The 27377-nt window shown below is 34.7% G+C and overlaps 1 protein-coding gene and 1 pseudogene across 6 annotated transcripts in view; both read right to left on the bottom strand.

Moving 5' to 3' along the window:
* Positions 1 to 27377, bottom strand: part of TBC1D5 (TBC1 domain family member 5) — a 466695-nt gene that overhangs the window by 68521 nt on the left and 370797 nt on the right. For all 6 annotated transcript variants that reach the window (XM_039837041.1, XM_039837039.1, XM_039837045.1 and 3 more), the window contains one exon: positions 16132 to 16217. In XM_039837041.1, the coding sequence (XP_039692975.1) occupies positions 16132 to 16217 (86 nt within the window). The remainder of the gene's footprint in view (positions 1 to 16131; positions 16218 to 27377) is intronic.
* LOC120582540 (uncharacterized) lies at positions 13034 to 13151 on the bottom strand (annotated as a pseudogene).

Raw genomic sequence — 27377 nt, 5'->3', positions numbered from 1 at the left:
TGCTTTACTTTTCTTGATAGCAGTTGGCATCACCTGATATACTAAGTAATTTGGTTATTTTTTGCCCACTTCCTCTAACCCCCTTTTACTAGAAGAAAAGTTTCATGAAGACAAGGATCTTTGTCTCTCTGCTATACTGTCATTGCCTAACAGAAACAGGTGTTTTATCAATGTGTTAAAAGGCAGTGCACCTGCCTTACTCTGTCACTCTGTCTTCTACAGTGGAAGGAGAGTCCCTGCTCTGAGCCATGGCCGGCCTCTCCTTCCTATGCTGGATCCCATCTCCTCTGACCTTTCCAGATGGTTGCTCCTGCATCTCCCTCTCCTGCATCATCATTTTCTCCTCTCACTCTCATTAGCATACAACCATAGTGTGTGTGTGTGTGTGTGTGTGGGTGGGTGGGTGTGCGCACCCTCACTTCCTGCTAGTTACCATTCCATTCCACTTCTACCCCTCCTCAAAAGTGTCTTTTAACGTGCCACTTCTGCTTCCTCAGTCTTTGGCCCAAGGTCTGGTTGTGGCCGCCTTGCCATTGCTCTGAATCCTGTCCTCTAAGTCACCAATGACTTCTGCACTGCAGAGCCAAAAATCCTTTCTTATTTTATTCTATAGCTCAGCAGCAATTAACTCCCTTAAACACTCCCCTCTCTTTAAAAACTTTTCTCAGCTTCCATGGTTTGCCAGCACCTGTGTTATAACTGTCTGGCAAACAGAGGACACCAAATAGACATTTGTTGAATGAATACTTACTACCAAAATGATTTATAATCTTGAAGTATTCCAGGGCTAGTATCTTGAAGACCAGTTATAAATTACTTTAGTTGTTAGAGGTAATCCAACTCCAAGACAATACCGATATATTTTTATTACCCAAATCATTAATAGAAGCTTATTTCCTCAAATAGTGCTTCTTTTTCATAAAAGCAGGAAACTGAAAATCAGGTTTGAGGGGTCCACTTATTTGATTTTAGTTAACTTGAATTTTACTATCATTTTCTTCTCTCAGATCTATCTGGCAGCATTTACATAGTAATTCTCCTACTTTTTATATGATAGCCGTATCCCTGCCATTACTATATATAACTCTAAAACTGAACTGATCCATAGTTCTATAATAAAAAGAAAAGAACACTATGTCTCTTCCTTCCATAAAGTTTGCTCTAATGGTACGAGCTAATATTATGGGCTAGGTATTGGAGACTTACATTGCTTTGGAACTAGGACAAATCAAATTTAAAACCTGGAATTCAACTTTATAAAATAAAAGATCTATTTATTTATAACTCAATGAAATGTGAAAAAAATAAGTTTTTTCAAATGGTTCTGCATTGAGTTTCATCTTTAAAGAACTGGGCTATTTAATATCCTTCCAAAAATCATTGAAAATGACATTTCCTAATAGAGATAAGGATATACAGTGATTATGCACCACTTACTTTGTTTTCAGCTGCTTCCTTATGAAGGAGAGCGTTCTCAATTGACAGATACTACAGCTTAACAACATAGAGAGCACTGAATACATGTTTGTTGAGAAAGAGAATGAGTGAAATGAAAAGAACTCATAAATTCTAGATTAAGAAGGCCTTCGCCTCTGGTGCTGTGTCCTGCTCAGCAGCCTGCGTGCATCCCCAGTTCTCATGAGTGGAAGTAGAAAGAAGAGCTGTCATAATACTGAGATTCTACTGCATTTTAGTTCTGATTCTTTGCAAGTCACGATTCATAATTCACAGATATGAAGGAGTTATAATGCTACCCTTTTTTTTATAAACAAAAGTGTACTAGTCAAATTCCCATATTGCCAGTTGTAAAATTTATATGTTGATAAAAGTACTAAGAAACTGCTGGAGCATTATCAAGAGAATACAGTTAATGTATCTTCATTACTACTAATAACCACGAAAAACATATAGATCAAGCTCATGCCGAGCAATTTTTCATCTGAATAGCTGTTAAAAGGAGATGAGCACTATTTTCCTTTTTTTTGAACACTTTTTTGTTTTTAACCAATTTCCTTCATCCACCACCCATAGCTTCTACAAGAATATTTTCTTTTACAAAACAGCTATTGAAAGTGGCTCTATATATTTTTGGATATAAACAATTGTAGGCCATGTACTTCTAAGGAAAGCAAGCCGTCCACAGTTTTTCAGGCATGACAGTTTTTATGTCAAAGTCAGCTAATATAGATCTTAAATATCAGTAGCGGCATTTTCACAAATACTAAACGATTTGCAACAACGATTATTGCCTATGATGTATACTATTAAGTTACGTGTGCTAAATTAATGAAAATTAATGCAGTTGTCAGAGATCTGATAGAGAGTGAGGATAGGACTGGATTGGATTAAAGATGGAGTGCAATGTGTAAATATTGTTGAAATAGAGAACTTTGGAGTTAACAGTATATTAGATACCAAATCTAATGAGTAACAAATTCTGTGTAACTGAAGTCTTTCATTACTATTGTCTACTACATGCTACTAATTGAAAAAGTACCATCTAGGAGGGATTATTTTAAAATTGTGCCAAGAAATTACTTTTGGCATAACCTCATTTAGCAAGTTAAATCAGTAACAAAGGGCATTTTCCTGAAGATCCAAGAATCATTCAAAACACCTGTACCAGAACTCAACCTGGCTTCACTGTAAGGACCCTTTTGTTCAGTTGCTGAAACTCTAAAAATGGGTTACTTGCTGCCTCTTCCTACCCTCTAACTACCCACTTGATCTCTTACATCTTGGCTTTCTAACCTACACTCTACTGAAAGAGCTTCTAGGCTCTCCAAAGCCTTCTTAATTGCCAGAGTCATGAGCTGTTTTCATTCAAATTCTAAAATCTTTCCAGAGCTTTAAAAAAAAAGAAACATTACCACACCACTTCTGTAAAAATTCTCTTTATTTTTAATTATTTTTCTCTATATTCTAATTTATATTTTTCTTATTATTTTTTTTCCTTATGTTCCCAAAGGTTGAATGCTTGGTTCATTCATTCACTCACCCATTCATTCACTTATTCATTTCCTCTCTTTCCAAATAAAAGCATTTAAAGCTATACATCTGCATCTGATTATAGCAATAGCATCAATGTTCCTCCTCACATTTTCTAAATAGTCCATCGACTTAACTGTTATTTAGATACATTTTAAAATTTTGGATGGTTGGGTTTGTGTTTCAATATATTACTCATTTTGTTTATTGAATAGCAATAGAAATAGCAGAAGAATGGAAGTGGGGAAATTGTTTTGATTTTTCAAGAGGATTGTAGAAACTGTGAACTGGAAAATAGACTGGCTTATACAAATATTTTTACCAATTACTTGGAAATGGTTGTAGTTTATTACAATTAGCCAGTATGGTTCACTAAAAACAAGTCATCCTAAGGCAACTTTATTTCTTGCCTGAAGTGTAAAGGTCTGTTAGATTTTATCAAGGTATGTTAATGCCAGTGGATGTAATGAAGGGTAATGCATGCTCGGTTATGGCTGAATAACTGTACCTCAAGTGTACTGCTGAATGTTCCAGCACCCACCAAGTGCTCCGGGTGATATGTGTCTCAGACTTGGTTCACAAACCTGCTCACCAGTCCTTTTTTCTAACATCATAATCTTCTGTCAATGAGCTAATGTATAATATGGGACAGTTATTTAGCTTGCTGCCTAGACCTAAGTTTCCTTATTTTTAAACCAAGGGGGGTGAACTATATGATAAATCTGGGTCCCTTTTAGATGGAAAATTCTACAAGAAGAAAGAGAATGTGTGCTTATTGAATTTAAGACCAAAGGCTTCAGAGACACCTAATATATCAGATAAAATAATTGAAATTTAAAACAATCTCAACAGGCTAGCATGAGAAATGAATTAAACACATAAAATTTAACGAAGATAAATACTTATGAACTTAAACGTTTTACCATTGCACATTAAAGAGAGACTAGATTAATAGATTAATATGAGTTCAAATGAAAAAAGTCAAACTCCCAAACATTAATGTTTTGGTTTGGTCTATAAGCCTAATATGAACCCACCGGGATGTTGCTGAAGAAAAATAAGATTCCTGGGCTGCATTAATACTAGATAAGTGAACTTCTGGTTTCCAGTCTGGCATATAAGAAGCTTAGCAGTTTCTACTCTGTCCTAACAAGTAACAAACAAACAAACAAAACCCAACAACTTTTTCTTAGATCCATAAAAGAAGTGAGGTCACATGGCAAACTGCTATTCCCAAATTGGAGAGACTGACAGGTAAATGCACATACATATACAACTTATTAGAGCAGAAAGAAACCCACAGGGGCCAGTGCTGAGACAGGGAACTCTGAACTGCAGTCGACAAATTGCTAGAGGCTCAGTGTGGACAAATCTGAGAGATAAAAACTCCAAAGGGACCCATTTGTGGGTAGGGGGCAGCCCACACCTCTGTTTTATTTCCTGAAGCTCTACTAGATTCTCATGGTAATATGGGAGAGAAATTATGCTTCTGGCAGGGGGAGTGCAAAAAAAACCATTTTGAAAAACACCAGGATACTCTGGACTTAACAAGGCCTTCCCTCAGGAGAGTCTAGCCTGCTGGGGTTTTATCAGAGCCTAACTGACCTGGGGCAGGGAAATATCCAACCCCAGCCCCCTCTAGCCATCCTGTCCCCACTAAGTTGGGGAGAGAAGTTGAGAGGCATGTATAAAGTCCACAGTCCAGAGGGACAGGCTTACTGAAACACTGAGACCTAATTACAGGACTATAGAATGCTTCCGCTCTTCTCACATTTTGTCACCACATTGACGAAGGTGTATTTATAGCAGTTCCTTTTGCCCACTATATCCAACTATACTCCCCTCCCCCCACAAAAAAAGACATAGTAAAAATGCAAAAAACGCAGTTTGAAGAAAGTGAGCAAGCATCAGAATTGGACTCAGATACAGCAGGGATGTTGGAATTATTGGACTAGGAATTTAAAAGAACTATGATTAAAATGCTAAGGGCTCTAATGGGTAAAGGAGACTCCATGAACAGATGGAAAATGTAAGCAGAAAGGAGGAAATTCTAAGAGAAAAAAAAGAAATGATAGGTGTAAAAAATACTGAAATAGAAATAAAGAATTCTTTGATGGGTTTATTAGTAGAGTCAACACAGATGAGGAAAGAATCTCTAAAGTTGAGATTCCCCTAACTAAATCTCCTAACTAAAAAGCAACAGAAAAAAAAGACAGATAAAAACAACATCAAGGAACTGTGGGATAACTATAAAAGGTATAAACATACACATGATGGGAATACCAGAAGGGGAAAAAAGAGAAAGGAACAGAAGAAATATCTGAAACAATAGTGCTGAGAATTTCCCGAAATTAATGTCAGACACCAAACTACAGATCCAAGAAGCTCAGAAAACAGCAGGCAGGATAAATGCCAAAAACACTATACTTAATTATATTAGTTCCGAACTACAGAAAATCACAGATAAAAAAAAATCTTGCAAGAAGCCAGAGGCAAAAAAAACACCTTACCTACAGAGGAACAAAGATAAGAATCACATCCATCTTCTCCTCAGAAACCATGTAAGCAAGAAGAGAACGAAGAGAATAAAGCATTGAGAGAAAAAACGACCAGCCCAAGTTTTGTACCCTGTGAAATTATCCTCTAAAGTAAATATGGTTTTGACAGATAGTAAATACATTATTATCCTTTAATAGTAAACATAAATATGTGACTAAATATACTAGATGAGTTACTATATTGCAGGAGATAATTGTACAATTATGGGAGACAGCTCTTGGTGATAGATTAATTTCTGGCAGAACTGAGTTTTGTACTTATAAAATCGAGATATGAAAATTATGCTGGGCCTTTTGAGCCATGTTTCTCTTGCTCAGGTCCACTTCCACGTCTGCAAGTGTACTTTCCTTTCTAATAAAATTTCTCCTTTCTGCCGTAAAAAAAGAAAGAAAAAGAGAGAGAGAGAGAAAGGAAGGAAGGAAGGAAGGAAGGAAGGAAGGAAGGAAGGAAGGAAGGAAGAAAAAGAAAGAAAGAAAGAAAGAAAGAAAGAAAGAAAGAAAGAAAGAAAGAAAGAAAGAAAGAAAGAAAGAAAGAAAGAGAGAAAGAGAGAAAGAGAGAAAGAGAGAAAGAAAGAGAGAAAGAGAGAGAGAGAGAAAGAGAGAGAGAAAGAGAGAGAGAGAGAGAGAGAGAGAGAGAGAGAGAGAGAGAGAGAAAGAAAGAAAGAAAAAAATTATGCTGGAAGTAAAGTGGCTGAAATAGCTGAGGAGTAAGTCCTTCAATACGGTGAGGGCTGTCATGAGGGAAAGCAGTCCTCTTTTGCATGGCTTCAAAAGATGAAATGAGTTACGAAAGTTACAAAAAGTAACAGAAGACAGTTAAAAAGGTATGACACAGGAAATCCTTTCCAATGATTTAAATGCTCCGTTTAAAATAGTAAGTGTTCGTTTCTGGAACTGTGTTAAGTAGAGACTGACAAATCATCTTCAGACACACAGGCTTCCAAGTCCTGGCATGAGTGAGAGGCGGGGTTAAATGAAAGACCCTTTCCAACCCTAAGAGTTTATAATCTGTGCCAAATGGCTTCTACTGCCATCTCATTCATTATACTGCTGAGAAGAGTTTAAATAGCGGCCTGTACACTAGTCTAGGCCTTTGAAGAATGCTGACCGAACCCCATCTCCAGACTGCGGGGCCCGTTTGTCCAGTTTCCTTATTTCTGCTCTCAGTTTGTATTCTGTTCTTTTTGCTGCTCCTTCCTTCTATGTTCATCTTTTTTCCAAGACCCTTTTTCTCTATTCTTTTCCTTTTTCTTTCTATCATAGTCTCCTTCTTCTATTGTTTTCTCACCTCAATCTACATATACTTTTATTCCACCATAAAAACATGTAACTTATTTTAAAATTATTTTCTTAAGTGCAAAAAGTAGTCAGAAAAAGTAACTTGATAACACATGTATATAATATAAAATATATTATATAATATAAATTGATATCATTAATCTATAATGTAAATATTATACATAAAAATGTGACTGGTTTTTGGAGAGAAACATATTTTATTTGCATTCCTATATTTTTCTAGTCTATCGTTATTGACCTACCCTGAATGAATTAAGGTTCATATTTATTTCTTTCATGCTTATAGACGTCAGTCTTTTATTCATAAATTTAAAACAGCTGTCAGGGTAGCAACATAGTACTTTTCAAGATGATTCTAATACCTGAACTAACATTCATGATGTACTTATACTTACAAATTCTATAAGTTGAAGGCTTCAAATTCTGTAAAATGAGATTTCCAACTTTAATTTATTTAACTCTGAAGCTGAGTATATCAAATTTTCTTCGATGAAAGACATTTATATCTAATTCTAATTTGTTTGCCATATTGTGAGGTTTCTTAGAAAATGAACCCTTACCACATCTCAAGAAGCTCTGGATTTCATAGGCTTTTATTAAAAACTAAATGATGAACGTTAGCTCGCTATTACTTATTCCTTAGGTGTCTTATTTTCAAGTGAAACGTATGTTTCCTTTCAGTTATAGACTATGATTATTTTGTATGCAGCAATTAAATTTTTGTTGATGTGAATTGGGGCAAAAGGAGTAGTGCTTGTTAGGGATAAAAAGCTGGCCCTGATATAAGCTAGAGTGTGGGGCTTACCTTATTGGACCTGAACACAATTTATAACACTGGTTACTAAGATAACAAATAATAAGCAATTATGCATTAAACAGGGTATACGAAATCATTAGACAAACTCTCTAAGACATATCTATAGAAATAAATATTGAAGTTTCTATTTTCAGAGTGGAAGTTTTTAACTAATTTATTTTCTGACACAATATATCTGAGGGATATGAATCTCTCTCATAGGTAACTGTGGTTCATAATAATAGCAGAGTCTTTAGAGGTTCAGGCGTAGGGAAACATGTCAGAATGGAACAGGATAAAATTCTGAGATGCCCACCTGATGGGCAGTTTTGCCCTTTTCACCTCTCTTCCTTCACTTTGGGAATCATTAAATGTCTTTACAGTTGTTTAGAGAGGACAACTAGAAAGTTGTACTTGGTTTCTCCTAGACTGCAATCTTCTTCCTTTCCTGATTTTGATCTGTATCTTTTTGCCACATTATACTGTAACTGTAACAGCTTTTCTGAGTTCTGTGAGTCCTTCTAGTGAGTTATTGACGCTGAGGGGGGGTGTTGAGGACCCTCAACAATGGAGACTAAGGGTAGGCAAAGGTTCCTAGACAGGAAACAAAACACACTAACCATAAACAAAACAAAACAAAACAAAACGATAAAATCAACTTCACTGAAATAAAAGTTTTCTGCTCATCAAAAGATATCATTAAGAAATAGGCAAGCCGCACACTGGGGAACATCTGTAGCACATACATCTGACAAATATCCCTATCCAGAATATATAAAGAATTCCTATGAATCAAGAATAAAAGACAGACAACTCCTAAAAATAGGCAAAATATTTGAATAGACACTTCACAAAAAAGATATACAAATCACCAATACGCTATGAAAAGATGCTCAACATCATTAGTCATCAGGAAAAGGCAAATTAAACCACAACGAGATACCATTTTCATACCAACAAGGATGGACAAAATAAAAAAGACTGACAATAGCAAACACTGGCAAAGATGTAAAGCAATTAGAACCTCTGTGTATTCCCAACGGTAGTAGAAAAAGGTGTAATTACTTTTTAAAAGTTTGATAGTTTCTTATAAAGTTAAGCATACATCTATCCAATAGAACAATCTCATTTCTAAATGTTTACTCGAGAGAAAAATACATATCTACAAACAATAACAAGAACAGCTTCAAAACATCTATTCAACAATGTTCAAAGCAGCCTTATTCACAATACATCAAATCTGAAAATAACCCAGTAGTTATAAGCTACAGAATAGATAAACTACGTGTTGTATTTTCATATAATGGAATACAGCTCAACATTCTAAAGGGAAGGACTGGTGATATGTGCAGCAACACTGATATTCAGCAACATGGATGAACTACAAAAACATCATGCTGCGCAATAAAAAGCTAGACACGAAACAGAGCATATTGTGTGGTTCCATTTATGTGAAGCTCAAAAAATGGCAAAACTAATATATGGAAATAGAAATCAGAAAGTGGTTGCCTCAGGATGAAGGGTTGGAATTAACTGTAAAGGGACACAAGGGAACTCTCAGGTGAAAGAAACATTCACTCTAGATATATTGTTTTGGATGGTGGTTACAGGGGTATATACAACTGTCAAAACTCATCAGACAGAACACTTAGGATCTGTGTATTGTGTATAAATTATATATAAAATTTTAAAAAGGAGAAAGATCTACTTACTAGATAGGAGATAATATTACCATTTACCTAAATTGGTTAGGAATTAACAACTCTCTTTAATACAACAGAAAGAGGACTTCAGACATAGATGTTTATAGTACAACCTCTTAGCTATTTGACCACGAAAATATCACAAAATTATATTTATATAAAAATCAGTGTCCTTCGAAATTCTGGGTAGCCAATTAACTACTAACACTGATAACCACAGATGTCTGAGCTTCATGGCTTTGAGAATATTAGTATATTATTTCTTTACTGTATTTTAGCAATAAAAAACTTCTGAAAAAATGCAGTCATCGTGTAAATAAATATAATGAAGCCTAATTTAAAAATATTGTTGACCATATAAAGTGGTCAGACTGTGTAAAATGGAAATAGTCTGGGAAAATTTTATGATGCCTTTTAGATATTCAAAACTGTATTTATTTATTTAGTCATTAAACTAAGTATTTACTAATATGATAAACAGTCCCAGGTACTGTGTTATGCCCTGGGAATATGAAGACTGTAAGACCCAGACTCTGACATCAATATAAATTATTCTACATTTGAAGCTAAAAAACATTCGTTCATTTCATGAATTTGTTTGAATTTGTTTTCTGTGCCAGGTACCGAGGAAATAGGAATGAAAGAGATAAATGTGGTTCCTGCTCTCACAAACCTCACATTCTAGTTAGTACAAGATTACAATTGCTGGAAGAATCCCTGTGCTTCTTGGGATCCTGCACTAGCTCAGCGCATTCTGCTTAGGCCAGGCCCTATGGGGGGCACTCTGAAGATGAGGTGGATCCTGATCCCAAGGACAGATGGAGAATTACTAGCCACCAGGCACTCCCGGGTTAAGGATGATTGGATACCCTCAATCTGTAGTCACATGGAAGAATGTAGGGTATATCTTCAGAGCCCAGGGAACTCTTCTTTTTAAAATCTTCTTTCCCTGGAGCCTGGCTTCCTCTCAGATCCTATGCAGAGGTTCTGACAAGGGGCCTTCTGCAGAGAGCCTCCTTGCCAGAATTATAATGCTGGAACCTTTCATCACTGATATCAATTAAGTTGTTTAAACTCTGGTCTGACGGAGGGCAGAGGAAAGCTGGGAATGTTAGCACAGAGGACGTTACTGCTGACGTGTCGGGTGAAGAGACTGGGACCTAAGCTTGGTTTCTTCCATATCAATCTAGGACTAATTTAATCAAATGAAATATCTAACTTTAGTGATATGAAATTGCTTAAGTAAGTTAAAGAACCTACAGTTGTGGAGCCTGTAATAAAGGTACTACTAGAGAAAGTGACACGTGCTGCTGCGGCACTAATGATAGCTCCAGTGCCATTACTTTATCATCTCTGCAGAGAAGAAAGAATGACACATTTTGAGAAACTGTGTTGTATCATTTTGAAAACAGAAAAATCCATGAATGTTCTGGAATAAAGAAGGTATGTGATTCTACTCTTAATAAAAGGGATTGCAGTATTAAAAACTATGAAATTCTGTTCCATGACTACTCATTTGGGGATTTTAGTAGTGATAGATTCCTAAATAAATTAGGTAAGTCTTTCTGAAGACTGGTTACAATTTAGATGGTACTGATTTTTTTTATAGCAGCAATTTCTGGTTACTTAAGGATAAATTGGAATAAGATTTGAGTGTTAAATTGTTCTGAGCTCAAAAGTTGAATGAATAAGAAAATGTCAATTCCCATTTTTAAAAAGAAATTTGCAAGTAAGTAAAATCAGAGCACAGCCAATATTACCCACATACGTAACAGAAAATCTACTACTAAAATACCTAGGCACTTGCTTTTAAAGACTTAATTATAGCAATCCATGGTAAAGCAGAGATGAGAAATCAGGCTTCTTGATTTCTAGAGATATTCTTATCCATGAAATCACATGTCATCTTTGCATCCTCGTCCCTTATTTGGATAAGCGACACAAATAGAAGTCCATTGCCATAGATGGAGCAGGTATTAGTTCCCAGCTTCCCAGCGTCTGCCTGTCTCTTGTCTATCGTCTATTTACTGATCACTGCTGGGGGTTCCCCCACGAACATGTATATCCCCTCTGGACTGTCCTCACGCCCTGTCTTGTTACTCAGTGACTGGCCCAAACACATTAACTCTTTAGTAGCCTCTAAATAGCTAAGAAAGTAGTTGCAAGGCTAATTATGGCTGAAGGGCTTCTGGTAAAAAGCATCTTAGTACTTAAATGGTTAAATGGGGACTTTACCAAAGATTTCACAGCTATAACGTTTTTTTCCTCATGGATAAAGTAGTGACACGTTAAACAAACTTCCAGGGGATAAGGGCTACATCAGAACTGAAAGAATTCTTTGGCAAGATTATCAAGTTTGTCTCCATTCATAGTCCCTCAGTTGGTGACTATGGTTATTCATGCACCTTCTCTAGCTCCCTCATCCATTCACTCACTCACTCACTCACTCACTCACTCACTCATTTTAAACAACTTTAATGAGGTACAATTGACATCTGTTATATTATCACCACAATCTATATCATAAACATATCCATGATGCCCCAAAATTTCCTTCTGCCCTCTTTATTTTGATTTTTAAATTTTTTGCTTTTTTTGTGATAACACCTAAAATAAGGTCAATATTCTTAGGAAAAATTAAAGTATATAATACAGTATTATTAACTATGGGACCGTGTTGTGTGGTAGATCTCTAGGACTTTTTCATCTATGGCTCATTTATTTCTAATTTGCTAATTTCAAAGGCAAAAATGGTACTTTATTGGTGTTTTAATTTGCATTTTTGACCAATTTTGAGTTTGAATGGCCTTTTAAATATTTACTTGCTGTTTGTAATTCTTTTTTCATTGAGTGCCTATGATATTGTAGGTACTATTTTAGGTGCTGAGGATATAACAGTTAATAAGACAAACATGTAGAGTTTACATCTCAGTGCAAGAAACAAATGATAAAAACAAACCAAAAAACTCAATAATTTTTTTAAAAGCTGAAAATATCATTTCAGGTACTAAGAATTGCTATTGAAAACATGAAAACAAAAACAGTAACAAAGTACAGGACAGAGCAAAGGGATCCGTTATTTTAAATAGAGTGTCAAAGAGAGATTCTCTGAAGAGATGATATTTGAACAGAGACTGAATAGTAAGTGTGCCATGTGGATCCTCGGGGGAGAGTCCAGGCATAGAGAAAAGCAGGCTCAAAGCTCCTGAAGTGGGAACATGTTTGTGTGCTTGAGGAACAGTACACAGGCGAGTGTGGCTGGAGTCCAATGATAATAGGAAAGAGTGTGGTAGCAAATGGGGTTGGAGAGATAGTAGGAGGCCAGATCACAGGGCCTGCCTTGCAGATCACTGACAGGCTTTGGATTTTATCCAAATGTTTGGGGAAGTCATCAAAGGGCTCAAACAGCGGAGTGATATGATCTGCCTTATATCAACCTGGCTGCTGTGTAGAAAGGGTCTATAAGGAGGAGAGGAAGGGAGACTCGTTAAGAGACTACAGTAGTGAGATGAACAATGATGTGATGAGTATTTGCAGTATATACACAAAAGTGATTTGTTTCAGGATACATTTTATTATTATTATTATTATTATTATTATTAATTATTATTTTTTTTTTAGGCGAGGCAACCCTTGGTTGACCTCATAGATTGCAAGGACCTTGTCAGCTTACAATCTCTTATTTTTTATGCCTACAGCATCTAGTCTTCCTAGGTGGTCTCCCATCCAAGTACTAACCAGGCCCGACCCTGCTTAGCTTGCGAGATCGGACGGGATCTGCTTGTTCAGGGTGGCATGGCCGCAGACTTCAGGATACATTTGAAAGAGGATTTGCTGATGGACTTGATGTGTGATGTGAGAGAAAAAGAGCAGTGAAGGGCAATTCTAAGACTTGATCAACTGGGTTGCGCTATTTATTGTGATAAACAAATAGCAGGTTCGTGGGGGCAGAATCAAGAGTTTAGTTTGAAAAGTATTAAATTTGAGATGTCTATAGGACATCCAAGAGGAAATACTGAGCAAGTAGTGGGATATATGAGACTAGAAGCTCAAGGGAAGAGGTCGAACAGGGATGTAAATTAAGAACCTTTCAGTCATAAATGGTATTTAAAGCCACAAATGAGGTGAGATCCTCTAGAGAATGAGTCCAGAGGAAAAAAAAGAAGATTGGAGGGTATTCCCAGATTTCCAGGTAGAACGGGAGGATCCGATGAAGCATGGCATGATGCAGAATGGCCACTGAGACAGCATCTTGTGTTTCTTACTAATGATATTATAGTTTGCCAGTTATTTCCTCTACAATTTCTCCAATTTTCTGTTCGCTTTTGATTCGGTTTATTTCATTTTGACATATCTGCTTAACAACAGTTGTGTAGTAAAATGCACTGTCATTCCTTTTGTGGTTTCTTCCATTACTTTTAAGGTTAAGTCTTCTAGTAACTGGAGATCACATAGACACTTGTATTTTATCTCTATGTTTGCTTGCTGGAATGCGCTTTGATTCATTTGGAATTTATTTTGGTGTGTAAAGTTATAAGTTGATACTTACAAAAGACTTATAAAGTTTCTCAGCACCATTTGTTAACTCTTTCCTTATTCACTGCTCTGTGATGTCTTCTTCACATGGTATGTTTCATTTAATTCAATTTCAATTTTAAGCTTTGCAATTACAACAGAGATGATGAAGAACCTTCCTTCCAATCATCATAATAATACTTTATATAAGAATCAATGTGTTTACAAGGAAATACATAAAACAGAACCAAAACTTTTTCAAAAAACAAAAAATGCAGGGACAGAAAACTAAAAGAAAGATAAAATATGAGGGGGAAAAATAAAGGCTATAGTCCATTTCCTCTTTTGACCAAAAAAGTACACATTGAAAACTGTAAAAAAATAATAAATATATACATACAACAAATATTTGTAAAGTACCTTCCCAATGCCAGGCATTATCCTAGGTGCCATTAAGTGGTAAGACAAAGTGCCTGCCCTCAGGGGGCTAGATTTTAGTGGGGAAGTTGGGGAGACAGATGATACATACATAAACGAAGTCTACAACTTCAGTTAGTAACGAATGCTATGAAGAAACTGAGATTGAGCAGTAGAGTAGAGAGTGACTAGGGGAAGAAAAGATAAACTGGGAGGGTAAGGCTGAGACCCCAGTCATGAAGACCCAAGGGAAGATGAGGGTGGGAGGAAGAATGCAGGGAGAGGGAGGAGTTAAGTGCTAAGGTCCCAAGCAAAGCTCAAGCTCAGGAGTGAAGGGAAGGGGAGAGCAGATGGAGGCAAGGACAGAGAGAGGGAAGCAGCACAGGAAGAGACCGGAATACCAACAGTAACAGGAAGCCTTTGGAGGAGTTTAGGTAGGGAGGGATGTAATCTGCTGTCAATTGAGTCCTTAGTATGTTATGTGACAACTAATCTGGTGGGGGTGGGAGAATAGAGAAGATGGGGAAGAGAAGAAGGGACCTCAGTTAGAAGGATTTTGTATATAAAAAGTACCTAAAATATCTTGTTCTTTTAAATATACCAAAACTAAATACTTGACATAACAGGGAGGACATACAAGTGACTAGACTGTAAGATTCCTGAGGGCAGAGATTTTTGTCTGGTATGTTCGCTGTGTATTTCCAATACCTAAAATAATGAGAGTCTGGTACTCATTAAAATTTTGCTAAATAAAATAAACAGTGACAAAAAGGAATACCCTTTTATTTGTGAAACAAGAATCAGATGAAATGAAGATTCGGAAAAGGGCTTCAGAGAAGCCTCCTAGGCTATAAAACCAGTCTTATAATTACATAGTAAATCAAAATATGAGATTTCAATCGAGGATGGCTAATTTAAAAATAACATTACACTAAAACAGGGTTCGAAATACAAGTTTAAATTTAGCCATTTTCTTGTAAACTTCTTCTCACTCCTTAGACTATGAGTTTCTATGTGGCAGAAATTATGTCTTCTTTTTAAGTCTCCAAGTAAGAGCAGAACACATTCTGTACGTGTGCTCTATAAATGTTTATTTAGGTTTCTGGAACCCTACTGAATGAGAGCTAGTACACAGACAAAATGCTTAAAGAAGAAAATTCGGACAACTTGACAGCATTTATCATTACTAACATTTTAGTCTCCCAGAGTAAACTTTGAATTTACATTCTAATTTGAGATGGTTCTGGTTTGACAAGTTAACTCTTGAGACATCTGAGTACAGTATTATGAAAAAACAAAACTGTTCATCAACCCTTTATGCCAATGTTAATTTCTTTTAAAAGTAGGATTTTAATGTTTTTTTATTCCTACAGTGACCCTTAAAATTTCTATGTATGTAATCACAAATGCACACACAAGATGCATTTATAAGCTTATTGTGTAGTTCTAAAGACAGTTGGGAAACTCAATTTTAATTTTGTTACTGAAATAATTTAAAAATATATTATAGAGCTGCCTCTTTTCAATCAACAGCAAGGATCTAGAAAGAGATTATACAAGTAGGCACAATTTATTCAGGTTTATTATTGTTAGAAAAATGAAGTTGCCTAACTTCAAATTGTAACAAGTACTCATATTTATTTTAAATTTTCATCTCACCACTGATATCAATGTATACCATTTTCTTATGCCTTTAAAAAATTTTGGATAATTTATTTAACAAAGATTCATTATATGCAGTAACCACTAATATACTAAAATCTGTAAAATTATTTTTGGTAAATGTATAGTATTTCTTGATGATTTATGAGAATATCTTTGTGACATAACTTTTCATCAGAGAAAGAGGACTTACCGGCTTTTATTCATGAGGTCTGCTCCTCGTGCTTTGTAATAATCTAAATTTGGGTGAAATTGATAAGTCACTGGTCTTGGATTTCTCTATAAAAAAAATAAATTAAAATGTATAAAGCTATTTAAATTATACATTAACATATGAAAAGACAAATTATTGTTTTTATATTCCTTCAGAAAAAATACATATAATAAGGAAGTTTAATAATTAGTGTGCTTTTATTATTGAAGTTTTGCCTTAATCTATCTTAGTTCTGATTAAGTACTGGAATTGTTTTAATATATTTTTCTTTCACTACTCTCATAGTTCACATATATTTATTCCTGTCATTAGATTTATTTTTGATGATTTTAATCACTTTCAATATGACTCTCCAATATACAATCAGATAAAATTACAACAAAAGTGAAAACCTATATGAGTTGAAACATGAGTACAATTCATGCTTATGGGCTGAGAAATACAAAGTGTCAAGAAAGCTGCATTTTGGAGGAAAAGAATCTGTTTTCGATATTCAGAATACTAAATATGCCCACTAGATGGCACAACAAGTCTTTCTTCTCCTAAAATGAATAAACTATTCCAAGAATTCAGTAATTCTTTTAAAGTTAGCAATTTCTACGTTATCTATTCTTATATACGAGTTTAATAATAAGTGCCCTGGTAGTGGAAATATTAGCTGAGTACCATCACAAAACAAAAGCAAATTGACCAATGCACATTTTCATAAAAGGTGCAAACACTGTCCTTTCTGGCATTTAGTATTATTTATAAACACTGCAGAAATGTCCTTGAATTATAGGCCAGGTATATCTATTTAAATATGTTGCTATTAATTTAATGTGTCTATTATTTAAATGTATCAAGTTCCTCAACAGGCAAATAAAAATGCAACAAATACATTTCTAGTTTACAAAAGTGTAATATGTTAAAAAGCAAAACATAAATGAATACCATCATTTCTAAGATGTTAAATTATATATATTTTTCATTTAAAAGTTAAAAAAAACTTATAAATAAATACATTCTAGGATTCATCTAAGCATGTAATTCAGGTTAATGATTGGGATTTTGAACCACAGCACGTCCTGTCCTTTGAGAGATCTATCTAGACAGAGAAAGGCTGCATTTTATCTTAATACAAAATTACCAATATGTTTTTATATCAATCCTTGGAGACATAATTCCAAGGCACTGATATGCTTGTATGTAGGCGGGAGTATATGATTGCTAAGGTTAAATAGTTTGAAATTCATCAAGCTAACAAGCTGCATCTTAATGGCCATGATGGACCTTTTCTTTTTCTGCTGAAAAGATAATATTTACACAGCTCAACCCTTTCATATCTCTTCCAAGTCAGCTCTAATCATCTAACAAAAATGACAATCCCTTGATTTAGCTCCAGCTACTATTCCACTGGTTTGGTATTCAACACTGTTCTACAATAATCAAATCTGAATTGCCTTGATGAAGATAACTGATGCTTCCATGACTACCATACTATTAAGTCTAACAGTGCAACTTTTCTCTCTCTAGGAATTACACAGGTTTCTTCGTAGTAGCTGATGACAACCTGGACCCAAGTATAATGGAAAAATAAAATAGAGGTTAAAGCCACTCACAGATTGTCAGCGCATTCATGATTTATTTTAAAAATTAACTTTCGCAGGACCATCGCTCATTACTAATTTTGCTTTTTACTCTCAGTACCTGGAAATACATTTTGGTTTTGCTAATATAGAAGACTTTTCTTCTCTGACTTTCAACGAACTAATAGAGGATTATGTTACTTTTTGCTAGAAAACAATGAAAGAGAGGACTGCAAGGAACAATTTCTTGAAACATCTTTATAAAGAAGTGACGAGCAATTCAAGACACAAAGTGCTGATCTATAGAAGCACTTAAAGCCATTATTAGGAATAATGATCTAACTTGAACACCTGAATGAGGCTCAAATATTGCTTTTGCTGAGGCCTATTTAAATTCCTGAGAGACTTGCTACTATCAAAGGAAGAGGCAGTTTAAAGTACCACTGTACCAGGACAGAAAAAAAGAATCAAAAGATGATGTTGAAAAACAGCATTTGAAATCTAAGGAAATAAAATCAGAGGTTATAGATGAAAGTTATTCAATACGGGTTTCTGTCTGAGATGATGTTGTTACTAAACTATAAAGTATGTAGACATATAGATGGTCTGAGTTGAGCAGTGCCCGACAGAAATGCAATGTGGGTCACGAATGTAAGCTTTTTATGTCATTTAAATTTTTCTAGCAACCACATTAAAAAAGGAAAAAGAAAGTAGGGTATTTAAATGTAGTATTTTATTTAATTCAGTATATCCAAAATAGTCATTTTTAACATGTAATCAATGTAAAAAAATTATTGAGCTATTTCTCATTCTTTCTTTTCTACAAAATCTTTGAAATCTAGTGTGAATTTTATACTCATGGCACATTGCAATTTGGACTAGTCACATTTCAAGTGCTCAATCACTACAAGTGGCTTGTGGTTATGGGAATGGTCAGCACAGAACTAAGTGTCTGACATATATATATACAAACCAATGTATGGCTATAAAAATCAACATGTATAGACATAAACAATAAAAAGGGCACAAATACTTTTATACACGAAGATTTAGTACAGATAGTTCTTCAATATACCTATAATTCTCTTTTAGTTAAATTAGTTTTCTCTCTTCTGAATAAGGTTTAAAAATGTAAAAAAAAAAATTGGAACAATATCTTCTGACATAGCTATGTACCAAAATGACAGCAATCATTTTTTTAGGGGGATGAGATTAAATGAACAGAATTCTAACTTTATGTCACTGAAACATCTTAAAAGTAAAGAGAAATTTGCTTTTCTTATTTTAAAGGATATTTTCTAAATAAAATTTGATAGAAATATAACAGTTTTGATTTTTAATTTTAAGATCTGGAATTTCTCCTAAAATATAAGACTTACTAGAATTCTACATATATAAAACTCTGTATTTATGAAAAACGAGACCACATAACAGTTGTAATTTCTCATTGTGCAGGACATGTGATGTCAAAAACTGTAATATCATGCCTTTGACTGAATTGGAACAATTAATAATTGTTTTAAACCCATTTTTTACACAGTCATGATTTCAACTATTATGTGCTTTTCCAAACCAATGTATATTTTTAAAAAAACTCTTTTGTTTTGGTGAATTTTTCTTTGATAGAAAAGTAGCAAAATGGTAATCATATCTTAACTTATATTGATCTGTGTACAGAGAAATACCAGTTATGTTCCAAGATCTAGGAAGTCTATGTTACTATACATGAACATGCAGAAATCACAAACTTAGTCTACCCCAGGTTTACCGTTCCTTTCCTAGACCAATGAGGATGGACTTGAAATAAATTTTCTACAAGACTGCAGATAGTTAACTTCCTAAGCACCACTCAATTCTTCCCTTTTAACAAGCTGTTGTAGGTCTCCTTAAAGCTTTGTCTTCAGCATTTTATTTTATGGCAATATGAGAAGAATGCTGAAAATTCCACCCATGGCATAGACAGGCTGGATTTTGGGGAAGCATCTTAAAGCCTTGCAGACAAAATGACTTACAGAAGCAGAATAGGTAGCGGTAGAAACAACTGTCCTAGAGGGAGCTACATGGAAAAACAAAACTCCTGCTGTACTTCTGAATTTCAAACACACTTTTGTTAATTTGGCACGATCGCAAAATCAATTTACAAATAGTGCTCAAATGACTCAATCGATGTAAGGGATAAAACTGAATGACATCGACCTACCCTCCATGTTATAGTTAATGTTCTTCGCTTCTAGGTCTACATTTTGAGAGTAAGCCGCTCCTTGACGTAGTTATAGGTTTAGCACTCTGTCCCTTACCTAAATACGACTTTTGATGGTGGACAGCTCCCCTCTGCTCTACTCAGTAATGGAAGTCTTCCCCCTACCACCCTTTCCCCCATGCTACTAATTTCAGTATTTTAAGTTCATTTCAGTGTGTTGTGGTAGTATACACATATTTAAATGCTAACTCATACGAAATACAACTCACTACAACATGCTACAAGAAGTAAAATTAACTACAAGATGGTATGTGACAATTTTCCTTGTTCTGAGCCTGCTGAAATCGAACTTATCCAACAAAGGTCATTATAAACAGTACTTTATCTAGATTGATCCCCCTATTTCTATGCCCCCACTTGTAGATGATTATCTCCTTTTGAATCATTATACGGAGACTCCAGAAGGAAAAAGTCGGAAGTACTCATCCTCTTTTGAACAGAGGAGCTCCTTTCAAAGGGCTATTTATAAACACAGGAACAACTGAAAAGAGCAAAAGAAAAGCAATCTTTGTTCTAATTTATGAATGTACCGGTAGGAGTTAAAAAAGAGTTAAAGTTATGCATTAAAACAAAGAGACTGGGGTAAACATTACGTCCTCATCTGCTTTAGGGGCCCAGTGTGTCTGGCGGGGGAGGCAGGGGATCAGGAGTCAGTAAGGCCCCTGCTCAGATCCCTGCTCTACCCACTACTAGCTGAGCCACTGTGAGGAGTCAGCTACACTCCTAGCTCTAGTGTCCTCATATGCAAAGCTGTGGATTTATGGATTAAATGAGACAATGAACGTTAAGTGCACAGCACAGTGCCAGGCTCTTGATAAAAATGCAATGAAAGGAAGCTGTGGTTACTTTCCGATATCACTGAGCACTGATAAACAGCCCTTAATTTGAGAGCAGCCCATGACAGTTTAATAACTTAAAATCCATGATAACAAATAGGAAGACAAAGTGATGTTTCAGACTTCTGATAATCATACTTGAATTTAGGGTAGGTTCTTCTAAGTAATACATTTTTGAAAAGCAAAAACACATATTTAGGAAAATATATCATGCACAATGGATCTCATATGTGGGAAGAAGGGCTATCTTATTTTTCAGAATAGAAGTATACACATTTATAAATTTTTTAAAGATTGTAAAACTATACTACGCCATTAATGTACATTTGTTTGCTAGCTCATGATGTTACAATAATTAAAGTAATTTTCTGCAATATGTCCAAATTATTATCACTTTTATAGTTTATTGGTCACACATTTTACATTAAATTAAACTGATATAGTTCCTGTAGTACTTGTTTAATAGAAAAGATTGATTTATATTTACGATATTATGTATGTTTGGCATGAAGAAAATATTTGACAAATGAAGAATTACTTAGTTCTCTTTACCTTAATATTTTGCTACCAACCCTTAATTTTTAGTATGCCAGATTAGAAAAGGGGAAAAAATAAAGCTCAGAAAGAGAAACAGCACTGCAAAAACATGTCGAACGCTTCTCTTTGATGAAAAATGAGACTCTTATTTTAGTGAATATGTTATTGCCTCAATGCTGGGGGAAAAGCAACCGTCATTAGAAAAACGAATTGCTCAGCTGTTTATAAGCAAAAAGCTCTGGGGAGAATTTCTCAGGACCCCAAAGGCAAAGCATTACAGGGTTATGCAAACATATGTTGCAGGTGTTTTAGGGGAGACAGGTGGGCAAACCTCCGCCATGGAAGAGGAGTTAGTTTAATACACTGTAACGGAAACGAGAGAACCTAAACGCGTCCAAGTGCAGAGATGCCGTGGCACCAGTGTACTGGAGCTGGAGAGCAAAACTCTCCCTAAAATAATTACCTTGTTAGTGCCAAGCAAACAGAATTTCTCCCTTCTTATAGTTTTATAGAAAACAAACACTGCCAATTACTTAAAAAAAAAAAAAAGAAAGAAAAGAAAAGTAAAGGTATTTTAAACCTGGAACAAAGAATAGCCTGAAATAGCGATAATTATCCAAAAAAAAAAGATAAGGATGAAGTATTGTTGCTTTTATTTAAACAAATATTCCTAAGGAGACAGTTTGTTGTAATATCCCCTCTTTGGTTCACTAGGCAACATTAGATTTATCATAATTCTCCTAAAGCCTAAGATATTTCTATATTAAAATGCTAATTTTGTCTTTTCTTTTGCCTGTAATTAAAGCTGGGGAAATTTGTGATCTGATATTCACTGATTGCTAGAGGGTCCACAAAGGTCTCAACGTTTCTGTTTCTTATTGCCACATACTGCCCTCTTCATTAAAATTAGATACAGTAACACAGTGGATCAAAAAGGCAGACATTATAATACCAAATGCTAACAAAACTCCCTTTAAAAAAAATATAAAATAAGTGGTATTATTTGGATATTGTTGTCAAACGTAGACTTGCATTTTATTTCTTTCTTCACTTACCCAAGAGCTGATTTTCTTTTTATATTACGTGTTAATGAGAGAAGTCATTTTACTGTATGTACTTACGTAAATAGTAATTGAGCCATACTTTCCTTATCTAAATGACTTTTCCTTTTTTAAAAACAATTGATACCATAAATTCAATGTCAGATACTTAGTAAAGTTCATAAAACATCAGATCTGGAAAATTAAAACCTATTTTGATTTTTTACATGTTACCAAATCCAAAATATAGATACAAAGCATTCATCAAGTTAATACAGATCTTCATCAAAAAAAAAAAAAACATAAATCTGTAACAAAGGTTGTGAATGAGAATATTACTTCAATACCAGGTTTAAAATGATCTATGGTTTATATAATAATAATAATAATAATAATAATAATAATAATTTCTATTTTGACAGGAAGTATATATTACAAATACTAGGTATTAAGACTCTCAGAGCAATTGACAGAAAAATTCAGGTAATTCTCATTTTTGCATATACAGATTAAAACTTAAAAAAATTTTTTTAAAAGCCTAAAACAAGTTAAAAAAAAAAGGAAGCAAAAAATTGTTAATTGGGTAAAGACACAGACAAAACCTCTGAACCCATGCCAGCCTCATTTTACATACTGAATAAGCCCAATTCCCTAAAGTGACATCCCCATCTATACCCTGGCAAGCCGAGATCTCAGATGGCAGAGAAGCATTTTAAACCACCTGTGCGTTATGCTCGACTGTAGCTTCACACAATAAATAGACACCAAAAGAGAAATAATTTTTTCCTATTTCTAATGTATTTATATATTTTTTAATTTAGCATGCGGGAAGATGCCAGATTAACACATCCCTATATATATGGAAATAAATAAGGAAAGTAACTTAAGTCTACACATTTTCTTTGTTACTAATACTGGTCCTCAAAATACTCCTTTTAGATAGTTGGTTAGCTCTTTTCAGCAGTATTGAACTCTTCACCTTTCCCTTCCTTGAATGTAGGCAGAATGGAGTGGGGGAGGGTGGGGTGGGAGGAAGCAAGAAGCCTTACTTCAATGGTTTAAAGAAATTTGGAAACCCATTTGTCTCTTCCTAAGCGTGGTTACCAACCTTCAATGATACAGAGGAAAAAAAGGAAAGAGGCAATCTCAAAAAATGTTCCTAAATATTCCAATTTGGGAACAGCCTTAAGAAACTAAATCTTTGATATAAAAATTATCATTGTAAATTTTTATCTTTAGAAGTTTAAAAATAAATTTAAATAAATTATCATGAAAACAGAAGCAATTTAAAAATGGTTTTAGGATATTTGAATCGCCAAGAATAAGTCTATGTGACCCCATGGGACCAAGAACCCTGGTTTGAGAAATTTTGCCCCTGTCTTCCTTTCCCTACCTTCTTTGCTTTCATTACCTGCTTTTGTAATTGCTAAGGCAACAAAAGCTAAGCTCCTGTATACTGAGGCCTGGTAAAAGGAAGCCGTGCACAGCCACACATCGAATGCGATTTGGGGAGTAATTTCAATGATAAAACATTTTGAAATTAAAAATTCATTTATTAGGTAAATCTACTCTTACTAAGGTCATACACTTACACTGTGTTTTTTGTGATGCTTTCTGCTGTAACAATGAAGTATCAGTACTGAACTTTAAAATGTGTTAAGTGTAGACAGAAATCAGAAAGCAAACAAATAACACACAGATCAGAGTTATATTTTCCTGAGTGAGAATATCTCTACTTAGGAAAGTGCATCAGGTTAGACCATTGACACCACTGGGAAGAGTCCCTATAGATGTATTCTTGCCTTTCTTGATTTTTTTAAATTCTAGATTTCATGTGTCATGATAAAAAATAACACCGATGTCAACTGTTAATTTCTCTAAAGAACAGACAGTGTCGCAAAATATTTTCTTTTTAATCACTAACTTTTGATATAGCTAAGCCTTAAAACTAAAGTCCCCAGAAAAATCTAGTGATACTAACTGGCATATCAATTGCATGCTGCTCATATGACATCTATTCTAGGGTTCTTAATTTCTTTGTGCCATGGACCACTCTATTTCCTGTGAAGACTTTGGCCTCCTTTTCAGAATGTTTTTAAATGCATGAAATAAAATACATAGGGTTATAAAGTAAACCAATTATACTGAAATACAGTAATCAAAATATTGAACAAATTTATAACAGTGACATGTACTTTTATATTAATATATTAAATAAGATATAGTGGCTGGCCTAATCATTACTATAATTTAGAAGTAGTGATGAATGTAAAAATGATATTTCAAGGTATCTTCATCAACTCTAATGTGATAGAAAATGTCTGTGATTGCTATTAGTGAAAATGTTTCAGATGCTGTTAATAATATTGCAGTTTGTTGCCTTCATCCATATTTGATATAAATACTAAATTTTAGTAAGGGCTTAGTAAAAATAAAGATGTAAATTTTTCCCACCTGAGTTCCTGGATGCTCCTTCCATGCCCCTCCCCCCTAATTCCATCCATAGACCTTTTGCAAGGCTGTGGCCTTTTCTCAAGAAACCTGAAAGGTGGTTTTGGGTTCAGCTTTCCTCTTGGTAAAGTAGAATCTTATGGGTACCATTATACTAGTTTAATTAACCCTTTTGTTATATAAATGTGTCAGGGTGATAGTCAAAATATAAAATAACTGCTATAGCATAGAGAGCTACCAATCAGGGCTGATAGAGACACAGGAGGAAATGCTTGGGAGAGACCCTGTTGTGGCAGGTTTTAACCCCTTAGATGCTGGATTCTTTACATACTGATATAGAAGCACTTCAATATTTTAACAACTGGTATAGTTGTAACACCAGCTGAATGCCAGCCCTGGATAGAAATAATGTTTGGGGTGGGTATGTTTAGATGTAAAGGTTTTGCACTGAAAAGCATCCAGTACCTTATCTGAGTGAATAAGAAGTGTGGCTAGGTGGGCGACGAGGATGAGGATAATGAAGGAAAGCTCAATTACAGTAAAGCAAGCTGTCTAATTCTGGAGAGCACATTCTTTTTGTGCGAATTGCTCTGAGAGTGTTTCCATTGCTGTGGGGAAGCTGACGGCAGCCAGATTTGTACAGGGATGTTCCCATAAGTGGGGCTGTCCACTCACCACTTTCTTTTTAGAAGTAGTTAAAAGTTTCTTAGTCTTCAGCCAGAAATCTTTCAAGAAAATAAGTCTCGTCTAAGAGGTCACTTTTTTGAAGAGTCAAATCCGTTAACCTGGGGTTCAAGATCCCTCAGTTGAAACTCTGAAGCAGTGAGAATAACTAAGGATATGCATACTTGGTAGTGATTCAGAAAGAGGGATAGGAAGGTGGAAGTAATCATCCCATCAAGGTTCAGGAGGAATCTCTGGAGGCCATTTCTTTTCTAGTGGTCATTCTGTGAGGAAGTACAGACACTTATTTCCCAGTGGACACTGCATACAACACACCCTTGAGAGAGATGATTTATTAAATGAAAGGGGGGAAAAGTTATGTCTAGAACAGCATACAAAGTATAATTCTTATGTAAATATTTTTTAAAAAGAAATAGTTTGCAGAAATTGTCAATATGATCTCGAAATTCATATGAGAATGGAAGTGACTTAGAATAGCTAAAATTATTTCGAAAAAGATAAACAGAATTCTTGGATTTATAATTCTGATTTCAAAACAGTACAAAGCTACAATAATCATGACAGTGTGGTACTAGCATTAGGGAAAAAATATAGATCAATGGAATAGAACAAAAAGTCCAGAAATAAACCCTCACATTTATAGTTAACTTCTGAAAAAAGTTCCATGGGGGAAAGAACAGTCTTTTCAACAGACACAAATGGATATCCACATGCAAAAGAATGAATTTGGACCCCTATCTCACAACATACACAAAATTAATTCAAAGTGTATCGGACCTAAATGTAACAGCTAAAACTATTGAATTCTTAGAAGAAAACAGAGGAATAAATCTTTGTAATCTTGAGCTAGCAAAGATTTCTTAGATATGACACAAAAGTACAAGTGACAAAAGAGAAGACTGATTAGTGGGACTTCATCAAAACTTAAAACATTTAGTGCTTTAAAGGACACTGTTAAGAAAGTGAAAAGATGATCCACATATGAGAGAAAATATTTGCAAATCATGTCATATAAGAGCCTTGTATTCAGAATACAACTCAACAATAAAATGACAAATAAACAAATTAAAAATGGGCAAAGGATCTCAAGAGACATTTCTTTAAAGAATATGTAAAAATGGCCCATAAGCACATGAAAATATGTTCATGTACTTATTATTAGCCATCAGGAAAATGGAAATCAAAACCACAATGAGACTCTATTTCCTATTCATCGTAATGGCTATAATAAGAATGACAGACATGACAAGTTTTGGAGAAATTTGAGCCTTTATATACTGCTGGTAGGAATGTAAAATGGTACAACGACTTTGTAGACAGTTTGGCAGTTCCTCAAAATGTTGAATGGAGAGTTACCACATGACCAAGTAATTCCATTGCTAGGTATATATCCAGGAGAAATAAAAACATATGTCCACACAAAAACTTGCACAAGAAATGTTCACAGCAGTATAATTCATCATAACTACAGAGTGGAAACAACCCAAATGTCTATAAACTAACAAATGGGCAAACAAAATGTAGTGTATCCACAATGGAATATTATTTGGCAATAAAAATGAATGAAGTGCTGATATATGGATGGACCTCAAAAACATTATGCTAAAGAAGTCAAACACCAAAAAAAAAAAAAAAACCCCACTGTATATTGTTATAATCCCATTTATACTATATCCAAAAAAGGTAAATCAATCAATCAATCAATCTTCTTATCTATCTATCTATCTATCTATCTATCTATCTATCTATGTAAATTAGATTAGCAGTTGGGGTAGGGGAAATTTTAGGCAAGGGGGAAAGATGTGGGGAATGACTGTTAATGGGTAAAAGGATGCTACATGGGCTGGTT

Source organism: Pteropus medius, unplaced genomic scaffold, assembly GCF_902729225.1.
Source record: "Pteropus medius unplaced genomic scaffold, Ma_sr-lr_union100, whole genome shotgun sequence".
NCBI classification, from domain to species: domain Eukaryota; kingdom Metazoa; phylum Chordata; class Mammalia; order Chiroptera; family Pteropodidae; genus Pteropus; species Pteropus medius.
The sequence above is the reverse complement of the archived record's forward strand: the minus strand, read 5'-3'. Positions and strand labels throughout refer to the sequence as shown.